At 49.1% G+C, this 18,550-nt stretch overlaps 1 protein-coding gene across 6 annotated transcripts in view; it reads left to right on the plus strand.

The window, feature by feature from the left end:
• Positions 1–18,550, plus strand: part of LOC119978209 (cytoplasmic phosphatidylinositol transfer protein 1-like) — a 206,723-nt gene that overhangs the window by 173,390 nt on the left and 14,783 nt on the right. For 5 of the 6 annotated variants that reach the window (XM_038819646.1, XM_038819644.1, XM_038819645.1 and 2 more), the window contains exon 9: positions 1,952–2,015. In XM_038819646.1, coding sequence (XP_038675574.1) covers positions 1,952–2,015 — 64 coding nt within the window. Of the gene's footprint in view, positions 1–1,951; positions 2,016–17,188; positions 17,305–18,550 lie in introns of all 6 variants that reach the window. The other variant, XM_038819650.1, reaches the window with a different exon arrangement.

Below are 18,550 nucleotides of genomic sequence, written 5' to 3' on the forward strand. Positions count from 1 at the left end.
ACGTGCAGACTCCACACAGACAGTGACCCAGCCGGGAATCGAACCTGGGACCCTGGAGCTGTGAAGCATTGATGCTAACCACCATGCTACCGTGAGGCCCCCAATAGTTGGAAGGGAATGTGCAACCAAAGCAAAAGCTGCAATACCTCACAAATGGCCCAGTCAGATTGCCTGGTGAGCCTTGTGTCATTGGCCCTTGTACGCAAAACGACAACTACATGCGTTTATATAGCGCCTTTAACATGCCAAAGCATCCCGAGGGCTCTTCGCAGGGGCACTATCAAACAAACTACGACGCCGTCACGTGAGGGGCGTTCAGGCCAACATTTTTCCTTCAAACGCTTCATTCCCAGCCCTAATGTTGAGGGTGAGGTCCGAGGGCTGTCAGTCACCACCACACGGCTTGGTTGGGTTTCGCCTGCCGTGCTTTACACCAATCGGGCAGGTGTGGAGAGGCAATCGACTGTGTGACCTGTGAATGATGGTCCCCCCCCCCCCCGCCCACCCACATGTACCAATCACAACAACAACTTGCCTTATTAATGTCACAAAACAACCCAAGATGCTTCATGTGTGTGATTATCAAACAAGTGTCGACACCAGACCACGCAAGGAGATATTTTAGGTTGGATAAAATGTTGAGTTTCAAGGGGGCATCTTGAAGGAAGGAAGAGAGAGCTGGAGAGGTTTAATGAGAGACTTCCAGGCCTTGGGGTCTAGGAAACTTAACGCCCAGCTGCCAACTGGGAGTGATTCAAATCAGCGATGCTCACGGGACCCGAATTGAAGACGTGCAAAGATCGCAAATGACGGACAGCAGCACCGGGGGATATTTGGTCTGAAATTCCAGTTACTTTCAAACCAAAGGAGAATTCCCATTGGGAGTCCCCCACGCAGCAGGTGAAAGGGAAAATGCAGTTTTCCCTCATTCCGTCATGGGATGTGTCATTGGCAACACCAGCATTGCCCTCGAGATGGTGGTGGTGAGCTGCCTTCTCGAGCCACTGGGTCGGCGCTGTTGGGGAGGGTGTTCCAGCATTTTGGCTCAGCGACGGTGAAGGAACGGAGATATCGTTCAAAGTCAGGGTGGTACGTGATTCGGAGGGCAGCTTGTAGATGGTGGTGTACCCATCTGTTCGCTGCCCTTGTCCTTCTCGGGGGTAGAGGCCACCAGTTTGGAAGGTGCTATCGAGTTCCTGTAGTGCATCTTGCAGACGGTACACACACCTGCCACTGTGCACTGGTGGTGGAGGGAGTGAATGTTTGGGGGGGGGGGGGGGTAGTGCCGATCAAGTAGGTTGCTTTGTCCTGGATGGTGGTCGAACATCTAAATTGGGAGGTCTTGGTCCAATAAGGCAACAGGATACCTGAGCCGTGAAATGAAAGGGGAGAGGTTACTCCATTATTTTTATATCTTGTGAAATCTGAGCTTTTCAAGGGTGGCACAGTGGTTAGCACTGCTGCCTCACAGCGCCAGGGACCTGGGTTCAATTCCGACCTGGGGTGACTGCCCGAGTGGAGTTTGCACATCCCCCCGTGTCGGCATGGGTTTCCTCCGGGTGCTCCGGTTTCCTCCCACAGTCCAAAGATGCGCAGGTTAGGTGGATTGGCCATGATAAATTGCCCCTTGGTATTCAAACGGTTAGTTGGGGTTACTGGGTTCAGGGGCTAGGATGGGGCGTGGGCCTCGATAGGGTACTGAGAGTCGATGCAGACTCACTGGGCCAAATGGCCTCCTTCTGCACTGTCGGGATTTCTGTGATTTGTCTTCATGCGACTGAAATGAACCAGAAATGTGTGGAAACCTTTAAGTGCCGAACAGAATACAGAGGGATGTTCAGCTGAATAAAACTTCTGTCCATAATTGTTTTGCTGCATTGTTTCAAAGGCCAAACGAAGAAGGAACTGCCCAAGTGATTTCAATCATGCTTCTTTTTCCCTCTTGTCTTAGGTCATCAGGGATATTTTGCTAATTGGTCATCGACAAGCCTTTGCCTGGGTTGATGAATGGTGTGGTGAGTCAATCCAAACAATTAGAATTGTTTTTAACACATGTCAAGCAATAATGCATCCTCAATATCTCTTAACCAGAGCTCTCTCGTATTGTACGCTGTAAGTGGGGAAGGAAGGTGGGCTACTTTGGCAGATATATTCAACGCTTCAGCTCCATGACCATCGATTCAATGTGTCCATTTTCCAATGAATCCCAACAGCACCAATCTGGCACTTTGGGCACCTTAGTGCCAGACAGGAGTGTACACAAGAGGACAGTGAGTCCACAGTCAGTTCATCAAAGATCTGAAACATTCGCTCCGTTTCTCTCCCCACAGATGCTGCCAGACCGGCTGAGTATTTCCACTGTTTCTCTGTTTTATTTCAGGTTTCCAGCGTCTGCAGTATTTAGATGACCTTTAACCTTGCTCAAAATACTGACCTTCCCCTTCTTGCCGAGGGTCGACCCTGCCCTCTCATACGAACAGTTTCGTCTGCCTGTACTTCCACAACTCCTGTTAATCCAGTATTAACTCTCAAGATGAGTAACTTCTGGTAATGGATATCATTCATGTTTAACCCAAGGATATCTAGGGTGGGGTTCTCCGACCCCCTGCCGGGTCGGAGAATCGCCGGGGGCTTGCAGCGCCCCCCCCCCCCCCCCCCGGTGATTCTCCGGCCCGTCGTGTGCCGAAGTCCCGCTGCTTCTTTGCCAGACCCGCCGGCGTAGAGTAGACTAGGTCCCTTACCGACGGGACCTGGCGGCGTGGGCTTACACCAGGGTCCGGGGGAGGGGCGCGGGGCGATCTGGCCCCAGGGGGTGCCCCCAGGGTGGCCTGGCCCGCGATCGGGGCCCACCGATCCGCGGGCGGGCCTGTGCCGTGGGGGCACTCTTTTTCTACGCGTCGGCCGTGTCAGCCTCCACGATGGCCGACGCGTAGGTGAACTCCCCCCCCCCCCCTGCGCAATCCGCGGGGATGAGGTCAGCAGCCGCTGACCCTCCCACGCATGCGCGGACTCACGGCAGCCACCGGAGTCCCTTCGGCCCCGGCTGGCATGGCGCCAAAGGCCTTCCACGCCAGCCGACGGGGCGCAAAACACTCTGGCGCCGGCCTAGCCCCTCAAGGAGCGGAGGATTCCACATCTTTGGGGCGGGCCGACGCTGGAGTGGTTCACGCCACTCCGTCCTGCCAGGACCCCCCGCCCCGCCGGGTATGGAAGAATCCCGCCCTCAGAGTCCATCCTCGCTCCACATCATTCGTGTTCTGTCCGCAAACCACATTGCTCTCAGAAGGAGGATACACTTGTCTGTCACAAAGTCTGTAAACTTATTTTGACAGTCAAATTGAAACAAGAAGGAGGGAAATTCAATTTCCGGAATGCGTAGGGTCATTTTTCTGTGAAATTGCGCACCGATTTGAAAATGACAGTATCTTTGCTGACAGAGCTACCAAACTCTGCGTCAACTGTGCATCGGGGTGTGTGTTCCACTCCTGATTGGCACAATTTCACAGCATGGTTGGCACGGTAGCACAGTGGTTAGCACTGTTGCTTCATGGCGCCAGGGTCCCAGGTTCGATTCCCAGCTTGGGTCACTATCTGTGTGGAGTCTGCACGTTCTCCCCGTGTCTGCGTGGGTTTCCTCCGGGCGTTCCGGTTTCCTCCCTCAAGTCCCGAAAGACGTGCTGTTAGCTAATTTGGACATTCAGAAATCGCCGTCAGTGTACCTGTGCAGGCGTCAGAATGTGGCGACTAGGGGCTTTTCACAGTAACTTCATTGAGTACCCAATTCATTTTTTCCAATTAAGGGGTAATTTAGCGCAGCCAATCCACCTACCTGCACATCTTTGGGTTGTGGGGGTGAAACCCATACAAACACGGGGAGAATGTGCATTACAGTGTTAATGTAAGCCTACTTGTGACAATAAAGATTATTATTATTATTGATTCAGCACGGTGGAAAACAAAATAATGGTGTGTTGAGTGTTCGGCCTGGCTTTGCAAGCATAAAGGTGCGAGATATTCTGATTATCGCCACTCATTCTTCTAAATTCCAGTGGATGCAGGCCCAGCCTGTCCCATCTACCCCCCGTTAGATAACTGCCCACATCAACATTCCATTTGCCTTCCTAATCATTTGTTGTACCTGCGTACTAACCTTTCTTGATCCATGTACCAGGACACCCAGATCTCTCTGTACCTCAAGTGTTCTGCAATCCCTCCTGTTGAAATGATATGCCGTTTTTCTATTCTTATTGCCAAAGTGGACCAAGTCCACATTTTCCCACATTATACTCTATCTGCCAAATATAATTACTTAAGGCATCTAGACTCCTCAAGCCCTCTTCACAGCTTAAGTCGTCTCTCCGTTCTCTGATGCCTCCCAGCTCTTTTCCCCTTCTCCCTCCTAGTCTGTACGCATTCATTACCCAGCGAGTTGTAAAGTCCTCTTCGCTCCATTATGTCAGAATGCCATTTTTGTTGGGAGCGGTGCGAAATGAGTTATTGCACCTGGCATCAAGAGGGACTGGTTCATGGTTGTGGTACTGGACTAGACTAAAATAAATAGGCTTTCCAATTCCACAGTTTAGCTCTGGCATCTCAGAAATTAAAGATTAATGTCCTGGGGACTGCTCTGAGCAACCCGGGAGAAAGATCCTGAGAGTACGAAAATACGATTATGCCTATATTTGAAATCTTCTGTTTATTCGTTATGGAAGTATTGCCGATGTGGGAAAGGGCAGTTGGAGGTGGGAGTTCATGTGATGTGACACATTCAACCAGGTGTGACAACCCTGCCTGGGAGATGGCAAGAAAACGTCTCTCTTTAACTTAAAAGGGGGCATTAGCTTTGGTCGAACCTCCAAACAAGGCATTCTTTCAAAAGGTACCGCGGAGGGAGATCCTAACATCGAGCAATCAATCGCTGTCAATCCAGATGGCTGAAAATGCCCCACCAAATTAGCCTAGGCTAATAAGTATTAATAAGATCCTTTTGGTTACTGTGGCTTGAGGGCAATCAATACTGACACTGGGTTGCTACGCGACGCGGCATTATTTATATCCTTTGGGGGAACTCAGTCAGTTTCATTGTTAATTGGCAAATGTTGCACCAAAGGTTGAAGCAGTTTCTAAGCATTGGAATCATCAGCAGATCTCGCCAACCCGAGTCAATTGTAGACCAGGCTTAAGGGCTTTTCCTCACATTCTCTTCACTGCTGCCAGCAGCTGGGATTTTTATTCCTCATCAGGTTATCAATCACGTCTTCCTTTCACTTCCAAACTATTTGCAGTTCTCCAGGAGGGAGGAAGGAACAAAAGCCAAGTGACTAATTGACCACCTAAGGGCCTCAAACAGCCTCAGCTGCCGGAATACTGGGCAGGCAAGCGTGAGACGGCCAATTTCTCAAGCAGAGTGGTAAAAAGACAGGCCGGAGTGGGGCAAACCTTTCGGGGATGGCCTGTGTGTGCATCAGGGGCACAACCGCCACCCTCTCATCCCCAAGATGCCTGGCCTCAAAGCCACACCCCACCCCCTTGCTCCCGTCACGACGGTGCCAAATTCCTCCCCGCCTAAATGTTCGAGACGTCCCAGGAAAAGACAACATTTTCATAGTCCCACAGCCTCCTTGCAGTCCCACCAGTGCCCACCAGTGTGTGTAAGCGCTGCTGGAACTGCCAAATCTGCTCCTTGAGGCGCCCTCTCTCTTTTCCTCTCACGAGTGCCCACCCCCGAGAGCGGGGATGCCAATTCTTCAGTATTGAGGGGCCCTCAATAGGCTCGAGGGGCCGAGTGGCCTACACCGGCTGCTAGATGATATGGACATTTCCTTCCGACAAAATTATTATCTTTGTTCAGAATATTCTATGCTATTTGCTTTCCAGCAAGTTAAATGACACACTGTATCATGGGAATCATTCCATCCCACTGCAAGTAATTAATGTGATTAAGGTTAATTTCCATTGTGTAGTTTGGTTACAGAACATGCTTATTGTAGATAAGAGGAGTGGAAATCTGTGGGTTTTCTATTGGACCCCATCGAGATACCCAAGGTCAGAAGGGAGGTGTGGAAAGGGGTGAACCACCTTCAGGCATATATCTCTTTGTCGAGGTGAGGTTAGTACTTTACAAAGCTATAAGTAACATTCCGAAGCACCATCGCATTATTTGTGGACAGTGAATCCATGAATAGAATGTCCTGCAGCTCCTCCCCCTCGCTCAGCAAAAACAAACTTCGGTCAAACACTTTCTCAGAAACCTGTGACCCCTTTAAATTGCAACGGCTCGAGCCTTTGGTCACCTCTGCTCTTTCCTTGTCTTCTCGGTCTGACTGAGCCTAAACTGAGCCGCACCTGACAATAAAGCAAATTTTAAGAAAAGGGCCCAGATCCAGATCATCGAACCTGTTGTAGATAAAAAAAAGAATTGTATCTAATGGCGCTTATCGGGGGCGGTTCTCCCAATAAACGACGAAGTGCCATTTCCCCAGGGAATACCAGTGAGATTCCCATCCGCTGTCAGGGGACCTAAAGGCGTCGGCAAGGCCGGCTCCTCCAAGATGGGGTGTCCCGATCTCAGAGCTAAGTTGAAGTTCCCCCTCTTCCCCTCCCCCTCCCCCACATGGACATGAAAATGAAAATCGCTTATTGTCACAAGTAGGCTTCAAATGAAGTTACTGTGAAAAGCCCCTAGTCGTCACGTTCCGGCGCCTGTTCGGGGAGGCTGGTACGGGAATTGAACCGTGCTACTGGCCTGCCTTGCTCTGCTTTCAAAGCCAGTGATTTAGCCCTGTGCCAAACCAGCCCCTATAATTGGGATTCCCGCAGATACGGACAACACCCCAACCCTTGACCCCCCCCTATCACTAAATGGCCGGTCACCAACCCCACCCACATTACACAGCCATGAGGGTGGCCAAGCTCCCACCGCCCCTGTATCCATCCTTGCCACTGCCAAGTGAGTGATACCCCGCCATGGGGTCGGCGAGGCCCTACCTCCCATTTCACCAGCCTTTTCAGGCTCCCCCCACTCCCACCCAATTCATCCCACTTTCATGGCCATGACTCCTCTCAGGCCCTGCCCCTTGACAGTGCCCCATTGTCACCCTAGCATTAGTGACCTGGCAGTGCCAGGGCACTGTCCCGTGCTGTCCTCCATGCCAGGAGGTACACCAGGGGGAGAATCGCGCCCATAATAGCTGTAAAGTGCTTTGGACCTGAGGTGGTGAAAGGCACCCTTACCTTATCACATCCTCAACTTGCCCCAAGGGTTTCACAACCAATAGATTAGTTTTAAAATGCGGTTTCCATCGTGTAAGCAAATGTTGAGGTTTGTGAACTGCAAGATCTCACATGTGGCAAATGGCAGCTTTGCTTGCAGGGGGGAGTGTTGGCAGGGGGGGACCAGTGGAACTCCCTGGGCTGGATTCTCCGATCCGCCAGCTGGTGTTTCTCGGTGGTGCGCCATTCGCTGCCGGCTGGATTCTCTCCTCACGCCGCTTAGAACATAGAACATAGAACAGTACAGCACTGAACAGGCCCTTCGGCCCTCAATGTTGTGCCGAGCCATGATCACCCTACTCAAACCCACGTATCCACCCTATACCCGTAACCCAACAACCCCCCCCTTAACCTTACTTTTATTAGGACACTACGGACAATTTAGCATGGCCAATCCACCTAACCCGCACATCTTTGGACTGTGGGAGGAAACCGGAGCACCCGGAGGAAACCCACGCACACAGGGGGAGGACGTGCAGACTCCACACAGACAGTGACCCAGCCAGGAATCGAACCTGGGACCCTGGAGCTGTGAAGCATTTATGCTAACCACCATGCTACCCTGCTGCCCTTGTCAGTGGGATTTCCCATTGAAGCCACCCCAGGCCGCTGGGAAACCCGTGGGGGGTGGGGGGGGGGGGGGCTGCGTTGCCGGCGGGAAGAAGAGAATCCCATTGGCCGGAAAACCGCGGCCCCTATACTTCTTTGGATCTTTTACACTCGAGGAGGCAGTGAATATTGGTGAAGGAGAGCACCTCGCGCCAGCATTCAATCATTGTCAGTGTCAGTCTACGTGACGTGCGCATGTCCTGACGACGGAGTTACGTTCTCCTGAATTGCACAAAATCCCTGGCGAAAGGTACTAATCGTGATAATCCGTGATAATTGGGAAAAGTATTTGTTCTGAGAATTAAGAACATGCTCTGTGATGTTCCTCCAGTTAGCAATTAGGCACGTTCTGAAAGGTAACGCGGGCCAATTCATTAATACTTCTTCCCCGGCAGGGAACTGCAATTAAGCAAAGTATAGTAGCCCTATCTCCCACCAGCACTTGCTTCGAAAGAAGCTGCCCACTGGGAGAATGGCATCGGTGAATGTATCGTTATCTTTATGTTTTGTGAAAAATGAAATGAAATGAAAATCGCTTATTGTCACGAGTAGGCTTCAATGAAGTTACTGTGAAAAGCCCCTAGTCGACACATTCCGGCGCCTGTCCGGGGAGGCTGGTACGGGAATTTAAACATTGTTTAAATGGAATACTTGTTTTACATATTTGACACATCCATTTCTGACTCCTGAAGTGATTTTCTTTTTTCCCTCCAAGACCTGTTGCGCAGATGAATCAAACTTCACAATCTATATGTCTTTCAGAGCCTATTTTTCAAAGGCGCCCACACACACCAGCACACCGTGGGAAAGGTGCTCCATGTCTAACCCATACAAAGCCTTGACATTTCCATTTTCGACACATTTCACAACCAGTCTGAGCAGATTGGACAAATGAGCTGGCTTTTCGACTGCGGTTCATGTTTGCCGGGCAGCTATGTTTCCAGCTAATTCTCCCTCCGTGAGTTGTGCAAACTGAAAGTTTGCTTGATGTCCAACGGTCAGATTTTGTGTAATTGGCACACGACCAAATGCAGCTGCCTTCCCTTGAACTGGAATCCGTAAATGCTGCAGAAACTCAATGATGCCTTCCGTTGACATTTTACTTTTCAAATTTCCACCTTGTCCACATTTATTTAAGTTCCACCTTTCATGATGAATTGTAGAGATCATCGTGCACCATTTCCAGTCATTCCTGGCCATTCTTAAACTATTGTTGGTGTAGAAGAGCAGGGACATTGGGTTGAATTCTCCCAACCAGCCAGTGGTTAGTGGCGGGCGAACGGACACGGTGAATCTGGAGGGAACCAAAAATTCGGAAACCCACCGGCCTAAAATCCGGCCGCCGTTCTCCGAACGGCAGGGCGGTCATTCCGCTGATAGGTGACGCAAACGCTATTTGCAATCATTCGTTTTGTGAATGCTCATTAAAACAGCTGCCCACCGGCATCATGTTAGGCTTTCCAATCTTGCTTCGTGTCGGCATCAAACCCGATTGCGAGTGAGTGGCGCGCACAAGTCAATCCTCAGCTCGTCACAGACCTCGAGGTGAGTGCAACGACTTTCTGCCATTGGGCTGGGCTGCTCCTGATGGGCTGATCATGACCAGAGGATGCCACCGCCTTCAAACGCCATCGGGAAACCCGCGGCAGGGGGCCCAGCAATTCCGCCAATACTTTATGCAGCGAACGGCTAGTATCTGGAACACGCTGCCTGAAAGGACACCGGAGTCATATTCAGTCGTGTTTTCTGAAGAGAATTGAATGAGCGCCCAAAGGAGAAAGATCGACAGGGCTGCGGGAAGTGTGATGGGTGACGGGTGGGGTGGTAAGCAGGTGTGGGACCAGCTAGATCGGCCTTGCAGAGAGCCAGCACACTCCCAATGGGCCACCGTATGTGCTCTAACAATTCTGTGTAGCTATGATTTATCCCACTGTCCCGTGGTACCTTCTTGTTTCACTCTACAAATCCCCAGCAGGCGTGCGAAGGTCAGTGAACGGTTTCAGTGACTTCTAGCTGGTTGGCTCAGTTCAGCGAGTATCCCTGAGAATTAACCATCCAGTAAGCACGCGGGTGATACTCGCCGCTCCGCAGATTGCTTCACAGGTCCAGCAAAAAAAGCCATTCCAATCAGGTGCAGGCAAAGCAAGATAGTCATTAAAAGTAATAGCTGCCAGTCAGCAGAGGTGCAACGCTGCTCACGGGCTGGTTTCAACTGAGGGTCAAGTGGCCAATGCTTTCAGCAGAGAATTGGATCGTCAGTGCTGGCTCTGTCTGTGTGTGCTCGGGATTGTTTCTCCAGCCGCAGCTTTGTGTTAACAATTAGCACACGGGGGGTGGGGGGGGGGGGGGGGGGGGGGGGGGGGAGCATTGTGCTCGATCGGCTTTTCTTTGGTTCAAAACTCCAGCATAAAGACCTGGAGGTTTTTCTTTTGCTTATTGTAACACATATTCTACCATGCAAGGTTAGAATGAACCATGGCAACAGAGATCCTACTGGGGAGGGGTCAGTTTTCAGACCTCCAACTGTATGGATACATGGGGTGGTGGTGGTGGTGGGGGGGGGGGGGGGGGGGGGGGTGGGGGGGGGGGGGGGTGGTGGTAGGCCGAGTACCATCTGCTTAAATATGATGGTCCATGACCCACTACCCCTTTCATCACTATGGAAACAGCCAAACGCCCCTGGGATTTCTGCTCAGCAACTGGGACAGTCCTCCTGTGCCAAGGTAATTTACAATGCTAATTAGTGGCCTGCAGGGCGCATTGGGACCACAGTGCCCGTTTTGGATTGAACTGGGCAGAGATGCCACTCTGAACACTCTGACTGGTGTCAGCAGTTGGCCAGTGCTGGATGCAACCCATGTTGCAAAAATCATGGGGGAATTAGAAGAAAATGATATGTTTTGTTCATTTACTCTGCCCTAATAGTATTGGTGATGAGGCTGTTTGGGTGAGGTCATTGGGGGGCCCTGTGACGAAGCCTCCAGACGTACGTCCAAAATATGTTGACAACCATTATTGTCCGACCAAGAAATAATTCTCATTTCTTGCCATTTGAGCTTGATTCCTGAAAATATCCCTTGGAAGAGCGTGAGTCAATCGCTGCTTCCTTTGTCATCTTTTCCAACGCTGGGACCCCAGTTGCAGCGGACGCACTAAGTAGCGATTGTGGTTCCATTTAGAATTCCAGAATTCGGTGATGTGGGGAGCGACAGTTGTACTGGTGTAACGGTGCACATTTTATAATAATAATTTTTATTAATGTCACGAGTAGGCTTACATTAACACTGCAACGAAGTTACTGTGAAAATCCCCTAGTCTCCCCACTTCGGCGCCTGTTCGGGTACACCGAGGGAGAATTCAGAATGTCCAATTCACCTAACAAGCACGTCTTTCGGGACTTGTGGGAGGAAACCGGAGCTCCCGGAGGAAACCCACGCAGACACGGGGAGAACGTGCAGACTCCGCACAGACAGTGACCCAAGCCGGGAATCGAACCCAGGGCACTGGCGCTGTGACGTAACAGTGCTAACCACTGTGATACCGTGCCGCCCATCATTACAAGGCCGGGGGAAAATATGACAACTTCACTCAGAAATGTTCTAATCCTTTTTTTGGTAAAGGCTGGTTGAGCTCCCCCTCCAGCCCCCCCCCCCCCCCCTCTCCTCTTCAGTCAGTCAGTGATAGACACCACACAGCAGCCCATCATCCACTAGTGTTGTCAAAAAGATCATCCAATTAAATATTTTATGTGCATTATTTCCATGCTGAGGAAGTCTGAAGCTACAACAAAGCACGATGAACTGGTGTGTTATAATAACTGTTCCTCATCAGCGAGGTTGGCGCAAGGAGAGAGACAGCAAAGTGAGAGGAGGTGTGCAGAATGTCATGGCAATCACTTGAACAACTTGATATCGAAGCATTCAGAAAATGAGCATTTAAATGTCAGAAAAGAGCACCACGGGTTATTGTGGCGTCATTATCGTCCGCTTTCTTTTATTGAAAACACAGATTCATGCTTGTTAGCTCCCTTGCCTTTGACCGTGTCTCAGTGAAGCATTGGCTTTGTTGCTTTTTTAAGCTTGGACTGTAATCCTCCTGCAAGCCTCTGAAACATTACTTTGTGCGGAGAATTGAGCTGAAGAGGGCTTCTGCATAAATTCACTTCACCAGCCATGTAGAATGGCAGACAAATGTTGCCCTTAGTCACAACTCATGAGCATTATTCAAGCCTTCCGATTATACAACAGCAAGTGATTACATTGATACCAATGAAAGGGCAACTTGCAATTAATTGTGCACTTGGATTTCACTGGAAAATGGCACTGGAATTTATTTTTGAGAGCTCTGGTTGTAGTGTGTTTGGTAAGAAAATGTAATAGAATTATGCTGAAGTTGCTTTGTGGATTACATTGCAGTATATTCTTATTCATTCTCAGGACACCTGTGGACCCACTGTAATTAAAATTGTAGCTCATGTTGTCTCCTGTCAAATTGATCTGGCAAATGAAACAAAGCTCTTAACATTCTCTGCTGCTAATCGCTCGCTCGCACTAAAATGTCAGAAATCCGGCTTGTTAGTTCTACAGGGGTATCGAATGAGCATATCACAGTGCTGCTCTTTCCTGGATGTGATGCTCCCTTGGAGATCTTGGTATAAATATGGTTGTCATCTCTTGCTTTCCTTGCCTAACCTCTGCTAACAAGAGCACTTGATCATCTTGACAGGAGTCCCAAAACGGGAAAAGCGCAGGCAACCCCCCCACGAGATCTGATGCTCGCACTGTTTCCGTTTAAATTGTTGGGTTTCTCTGCTTGAAGCGACATTGGAGTTAAAACGTTGGTTCTGGACTCCCCCACCATCGAGAATATCCTTCCTGCGTCTACTCTGACTAGTCCTGTCAGCCTGTCATCCCAGGAATCAGTCTGCTAAGCCTTGGCTGATTTGGAACTGTATCACCATTGTTCATCATCACTGGGTCAGAAAATTAAACTCCCTCCCTAAAAGCCCTGTGTTTGCACCTGTACCACATGGACCGCAGTAATTCAACACTGCGGCAACCACCACCTTCTCCGGGGCAGTTGTGGACGGGCAATAAAGTCAGGGCCTGCCACCGGTTCTCGCTTTCCAAAATGAACGAAAATACAAATATAATAATTTCCCACCAAGAGGAGGTGACACTAAATTAGATGAAGGAAACCGCTTTCATGCTTGAGGACTATTGGGGGATGTAAATAACGGTAGCGCACAATAGGAACCTTAACAGCAGTTTCCACAGCAAAACCCGCTGTGGGGAAATTGGAGATGACGAACTGTCTGGAACAAACCTCCTGCTTTATTCAGCCTTTTCAGTGCAGCTGACTACGAGAGACTTTAACACAGGGTTTAGAAATTTAGCGGTCTTTCCTTCACTATCGCTGGGTCAAAATCCTGGAACTCCATCCCTAACAGCACCGTGGGGCTGCAACGGTTCAGGAAACATTGTGGATAGCGCAATTGCTTCACAGCTCCAGGGTCCCAGGTTCGATTCCGGCTTGGGTCACTGTCTGTGAGGAGTCTGCACGTCCTCCCCGTGTGTGCGTGGGTTTCCTCCGGGTGCTCCAGTTTCCTCCCACAGCCCAAAGATGTGCAAGTTAGGTGGATTGGCCATGATAAATTGTCCTTAGTGTCCAAAATTGCCCTTAGTGTTGGGTGGGGTTACTGGGTTATGGGGATAGGGTGGAGGTGTTGACCATGGGTGGGGTGCTCTTTCCAGGAGCCGGTGCAGACTCGATGGGCTGAATGGCCTCCTTCTGCGCTGTAAATTCTATGATAGGAAGAAGGCGGCTCACCTGTTCCTTCTCGCGGCCAATTGGGTTTGAGCAATAAACTTTGGCCGAAGCCAGAAACTCCCAACGTCCCGCCAGTAAATAAGAAAAAAGTTAAATGGATAAAATGCTAAGCCTTTCATTCCAACTAATTAAATAGACCTCGGGACCAACTTAATCCTTAATGAGAGCTTTTGTAGTGCTGGAATTATGGTGCAGGAGACGGAGGGTGGGACAATAAAGCAGATTTGTAAGCAGTGGATATCGTGCCCAGTTTTTATGCTGCTAATACAGATATGAAGAATCATTCAAATCTCCTTGTGGAGGTGGGCATTTCAAAATTTGCGTGAAGGAGAGAAATAATTCAAGGTTTTAACTATACAAATGGTTTGCTATGTGATGCATATTTAAATAGGCAAGATTAATAGCAGTATAATCCGATTAACAATTTGCCTAATCACCATGTAAATTTTATTCTTGCCCCTTGAACACCCCCCCCCCCCCCCCTTCCCATTTTAAGGGGTCTTGTCTCTCCAAAGTTAGTTTGTTCCCACATAATCTATAGTTCTCCAACTGCAGCTGTGGGCATGTTAGCTTGATTCCTGGTCTGGGCTGCGATCCTGTATTTGGCAACTCCTCGAGGTGACGTCCTGGCCTCATCTGTGGCTGGTTTAGCTCACTGGGCTAAATCGCTGGCTTTTAAAGCAGACCAAGGCAGGCCAGCAGCACGGTTCGATTCCCGTACCAGCCTCCCTGGACAGGCGCCGGAATGTGGTGACTAGGGGCTTTTCACAGTAACTTCATTTGAAGCCTACTCGTGACAATAAGCGATTTTCATTTTTCATTTCATTTCATCTTTTTCTGTGTAGCCTGTCCTCGTTTAAAGAGGTTTAAGCAGAAAATGTCTGCCAGACGCACCTCGACAAGCTGTGAGATCGTCAGTGTAGGGCCGATGCTCAGGCCAGACTTCCTCCCTTCCATTCCCCCCCTCCCTCAATGGGCCTTTCCAGAGGCGCGCGTATTCGGGGCAGTTTTCTTTGGGCCTTTTTTTTTTGTTTCAAGTTTAAATAAGCACCAGAATTCCTGCCGACTGCTTTGGCAGCTTTCTGAGCAGGGGGTGTTAACTCTGGGGTGGGCGATGTTTGCTCTGAACAGTGGAGTTGTTCGCCTGCAGCTGGGTGGTAGGTGATTCCCCCGCCGGTTCCATCTCACCCTCAGCCGATGTGCTGGAGCTTCTGCCGAAATCAGTGCACACTTTCCGAGCTTTTAACAAAGAGCCTTGCCAACGCTGAGAGGTGACCATTTCAGGATAGAAAGCTCCCCCAGGAATGTGTCAAAAGAAATAAGTGTTTGAGAGTTGCCATTATTCCCATGTTTTCTATAAGTTTCCCAAAGCCTGCATTATGACACAGTTGCAGTTTGATAAATGGTATATTTGATGCCCCGGATGTGCCTGGAATATGGAAGATGGGCAGCATTCAAAATGGTGCCTCTTCTCATAGAATCATTGAATCCCTACAGTGCAGAAGTAGGCCATTCGGCCCATCGAGTCTGCACCGACCCTCTGATGGTGCACCCCACCTAGGTCCTATGAAAGAGCACTCCCCCTAGGCCCATTACCTAGGACACTAAGGGGCAATTTAGCATGGCCAATCCGCCCAACCTGCACATCTTTGGACTGCGGGAGGAAACCGGAGCACCCGGAGGAAACCCACGCACACACTGGGTGAACGTGCAGACTCCACAAAGAAGGTCATCCGAAGTCGGAATCGAACCGGGGTCCCTGGCGCTGTGAGGCAGCAGTGCTAACCACTGTGCCACCATGCCGTCCCAAAATTGAATTTAAATCACCTGCTGCATTGGGTATCGAACCCTGATCCTCAGAACATAACCCGGGGTCTCTGGATTACTAGCCCAGCAACATTATATGTACGCCACCAACTCCTTACCTGAACAGCTATCAACTAAAAGTTAACTATTGGAATTTTCTTCACTGTCACCATCATTGGCATGGCCAGCATTTATTACCTTCCTGAGTTACCCGAAGTTTGCTGAATTAATTAAATGCCCTAACCGGTTACTACAGAAATCAGGTGAACGCCAACCATGTGGTCAGGGACTGGAATCGCCAATGAGCCAGACCATAGTAATGGCAGCAGGATTCCTTCCCTGAAGGACATTGACGAACGAGCTTGATACTTTTTACTGATGACCCAGCGGAGCTTCTTCACTTTTACTGATTTTAGCCTTTTATTTTGAGATTATCTTTTCAAATTGAATTCCAATTTGATGCAGAAAAGCCCCCATTTTAAAAAAAAAAGTGCATTTCAACGTTTCCAAATAACACCGTTTGGGGTAGGAATTATTTTGTAGTCCGATTAAGTTGAACTTTTAGACGTACCATTTTAAAAATATTTTCGTAGTAGGTGCAATGCGAAAAGCCGATACTGATTTAAAAATTATATACACAGTGGCTCCATTTCAATATGCACAGATTTCAAGAAAGGGAAGCTTGTGCCCCATATTGGGCCTTTCCCAAAATTGGGAGTCAACATACACACAGCAAGATCCCATGAACAGCGATGGGCACATGACCGATTTCTTTCTTTGGTTGTATTGACTGAGGGATAAAATTGTCCAGGATGAGTTGGTGAAATTGACCATAGGATTGTTCCTTTAACCACAATAAATCAAAAAGTTGTTAGCTCCGGTGAGGGTGGTAACAGTGATTCATTCTGGAGGCAATGAGGTAGGATTTCACCATTGCCTGGGTGGTAATCCAACGAGGTTAACCGGTTCAATCTTCATCGATTGAAACCGTCAGGGTGAACATTCCGGCAGTTTCTACAGCAAAGCAGTGACCTGCTCCTTCTGGTTGTTGAAGAGCAAACTGGACAGGGCTGCGAGGGGGGGGGGGGGGGGGGGGGGGGGAGGAGGGCAAGGAGGAAAACATTTAGTTAAGATTCTCTGATCAGCCTGACGCGTGGGGCAGGAACAGTCGGCCGACCAGTTGGTCTTTTCCTGCCTGCCGATTTTACAATGCCGTACCCCGTTCTGCACAATGAATCTATTAGTCTGGATGGATAAGTCCACTGTCCGGCCGCATCAGTGTACAGGAGCTGAATCTTTGGGTCTCTGAAGAGATGATTCTTCTCGATGGCTGAATCTGCAGCTTACGCCTTCACTGACTAACCAGCAATTTCAACACGGGCGCTGCAATCTTCACGCTGCAAATTGATCTTCAATAAAAACTCACCAGTGTATTCTGGCCACCTGCTGCCAATCTCCGAAAAGCCCTCGATTTCATCTTTTCTTCCCTCCCAATCGGGAGGGGTTTTCAACTTCTTTCCGATAAAAAATACTAACACCCACTATTTCTCGCTGCCTCTTCACCGTTAATGCGACAGCTGCTCCTTGTTGTAACTTTCCTTTTGTCCTCCTCCCTTGAACTGACTGAAGGAATCCATGACCACAGTCGGCAACCTGTTTGACCTTTTCACAGATTTGTCTTTGGAGGAAGTCCGCACATTCGAGTGCCAGATGCAAGTTGAAACCAACCAAAAAATTGGAACCCAAACTCCTGCTTCACCCGACCCATAACATTTCTGTTGGACAAATGTATGTTTTTTTTTAACCATTACTTTGATCATTTTTATGTGTATTTATATATACATATCTTATTTTATACCCTTTTGGAATAATGCTTTAAACTCTCTCAAGACTTGTTCGAACTGTTAAGTGTTTTCTACATAACAGATTGGCAGCGTTCAATTTTAAGGCCTTGGTTCCCCCGAGTCTCACAGATCTACGGTTTTCTTTCTTTCGTAACAACCTGACGCTGAGAAGTGATGTTCCATGGCTCTCCATACCTCTGAGACCAACAGTAACTGAAGGGATTGGGAATTAAGAGAATTGCTGACAAGAGAGACACGCTGTCAAAGTTTTTTGTCTTGCACTCATCAAGGCAGATCCAAGAACGCCAAATTTCAAAGGGAATTCAATTGATACGCCATGACAGAAGAATGCCGGTTGGTGATTGGCCAGTCGACTCTTATTGGACGAGGCATGGCCATGGGCAATGTTCCAGGGAAATCTGGGCACCTATGCTTTTGTTTAATTCGAAAAAAGTACAATGCCTGGACGTGTTTCTTTTGCCTGCAGGGGGAGGCAAGTCTCCGGGCATGAATATATATGTATCTCCCAGCAAGCATTAGTGAGACACATTGCGAGCCCAGCTGACAATCATCAGAAGTTAATAAACTTGACCCCGAGGTCAAGGCCTTTTTTTTTTGGTAACTCTGGGGTAGGCAGGGCTGAACAACTGGGTTTCTAGGTGGACATGAGATAATGACATACGAATCAAGGAGAGACTCCCTCCTACACATTCTCTGCATGTTTGCCTGGTTTGAATGGGGGATGGAAAGGGATGCCTATCTGACCCAGGATCCAAAGGTCAGAGGGCAAAGGGCCCTGGATCACTGCTGCAGCCTAGGTTGCGACTGGGCATCCCAGGTGTAGCCACTGTTGTAATGTAGGAAACAAGGGAGCCAATTTGCACACAGCAAACTCCACAAATAGCAATGACCAGATGATCTGTTTTTATGAGAGATTAAATATTGGCCAGGGTATCATGGGTAAAACACCATCTCCAAGAGCGAGGTTGTGGGAGTACCTTACTCACTCGCCCCCTCTCTGATTCAATTTATTGTATAAAGGCAGGTTTATAGAACAAGCTTTTTCCCTGGATCACTCCCACTCCATTTGAATTTCACGCCTTGATCTGACACTCTGACACTCTACGTTACTCAAACTCTCAGAGCAGATGGAATATGTATCACCTGGTTTGAAAGTCGACTGCGAGCTC

This window comes from Scyliorhinus canicula, chromosome 15 (assembly GCF_902713615.1).
Source record: "Scyliorhinus canicula chromosome 15, sScyCan1.1, whole genome shotgun sequence".
NCBI lineage: Eukaryota > Metazoa > Chordata > Chondrichthyes > Carcharhiniformes > Scyliorhinidae > Scyliorhinus > Scyliorhinus canicula.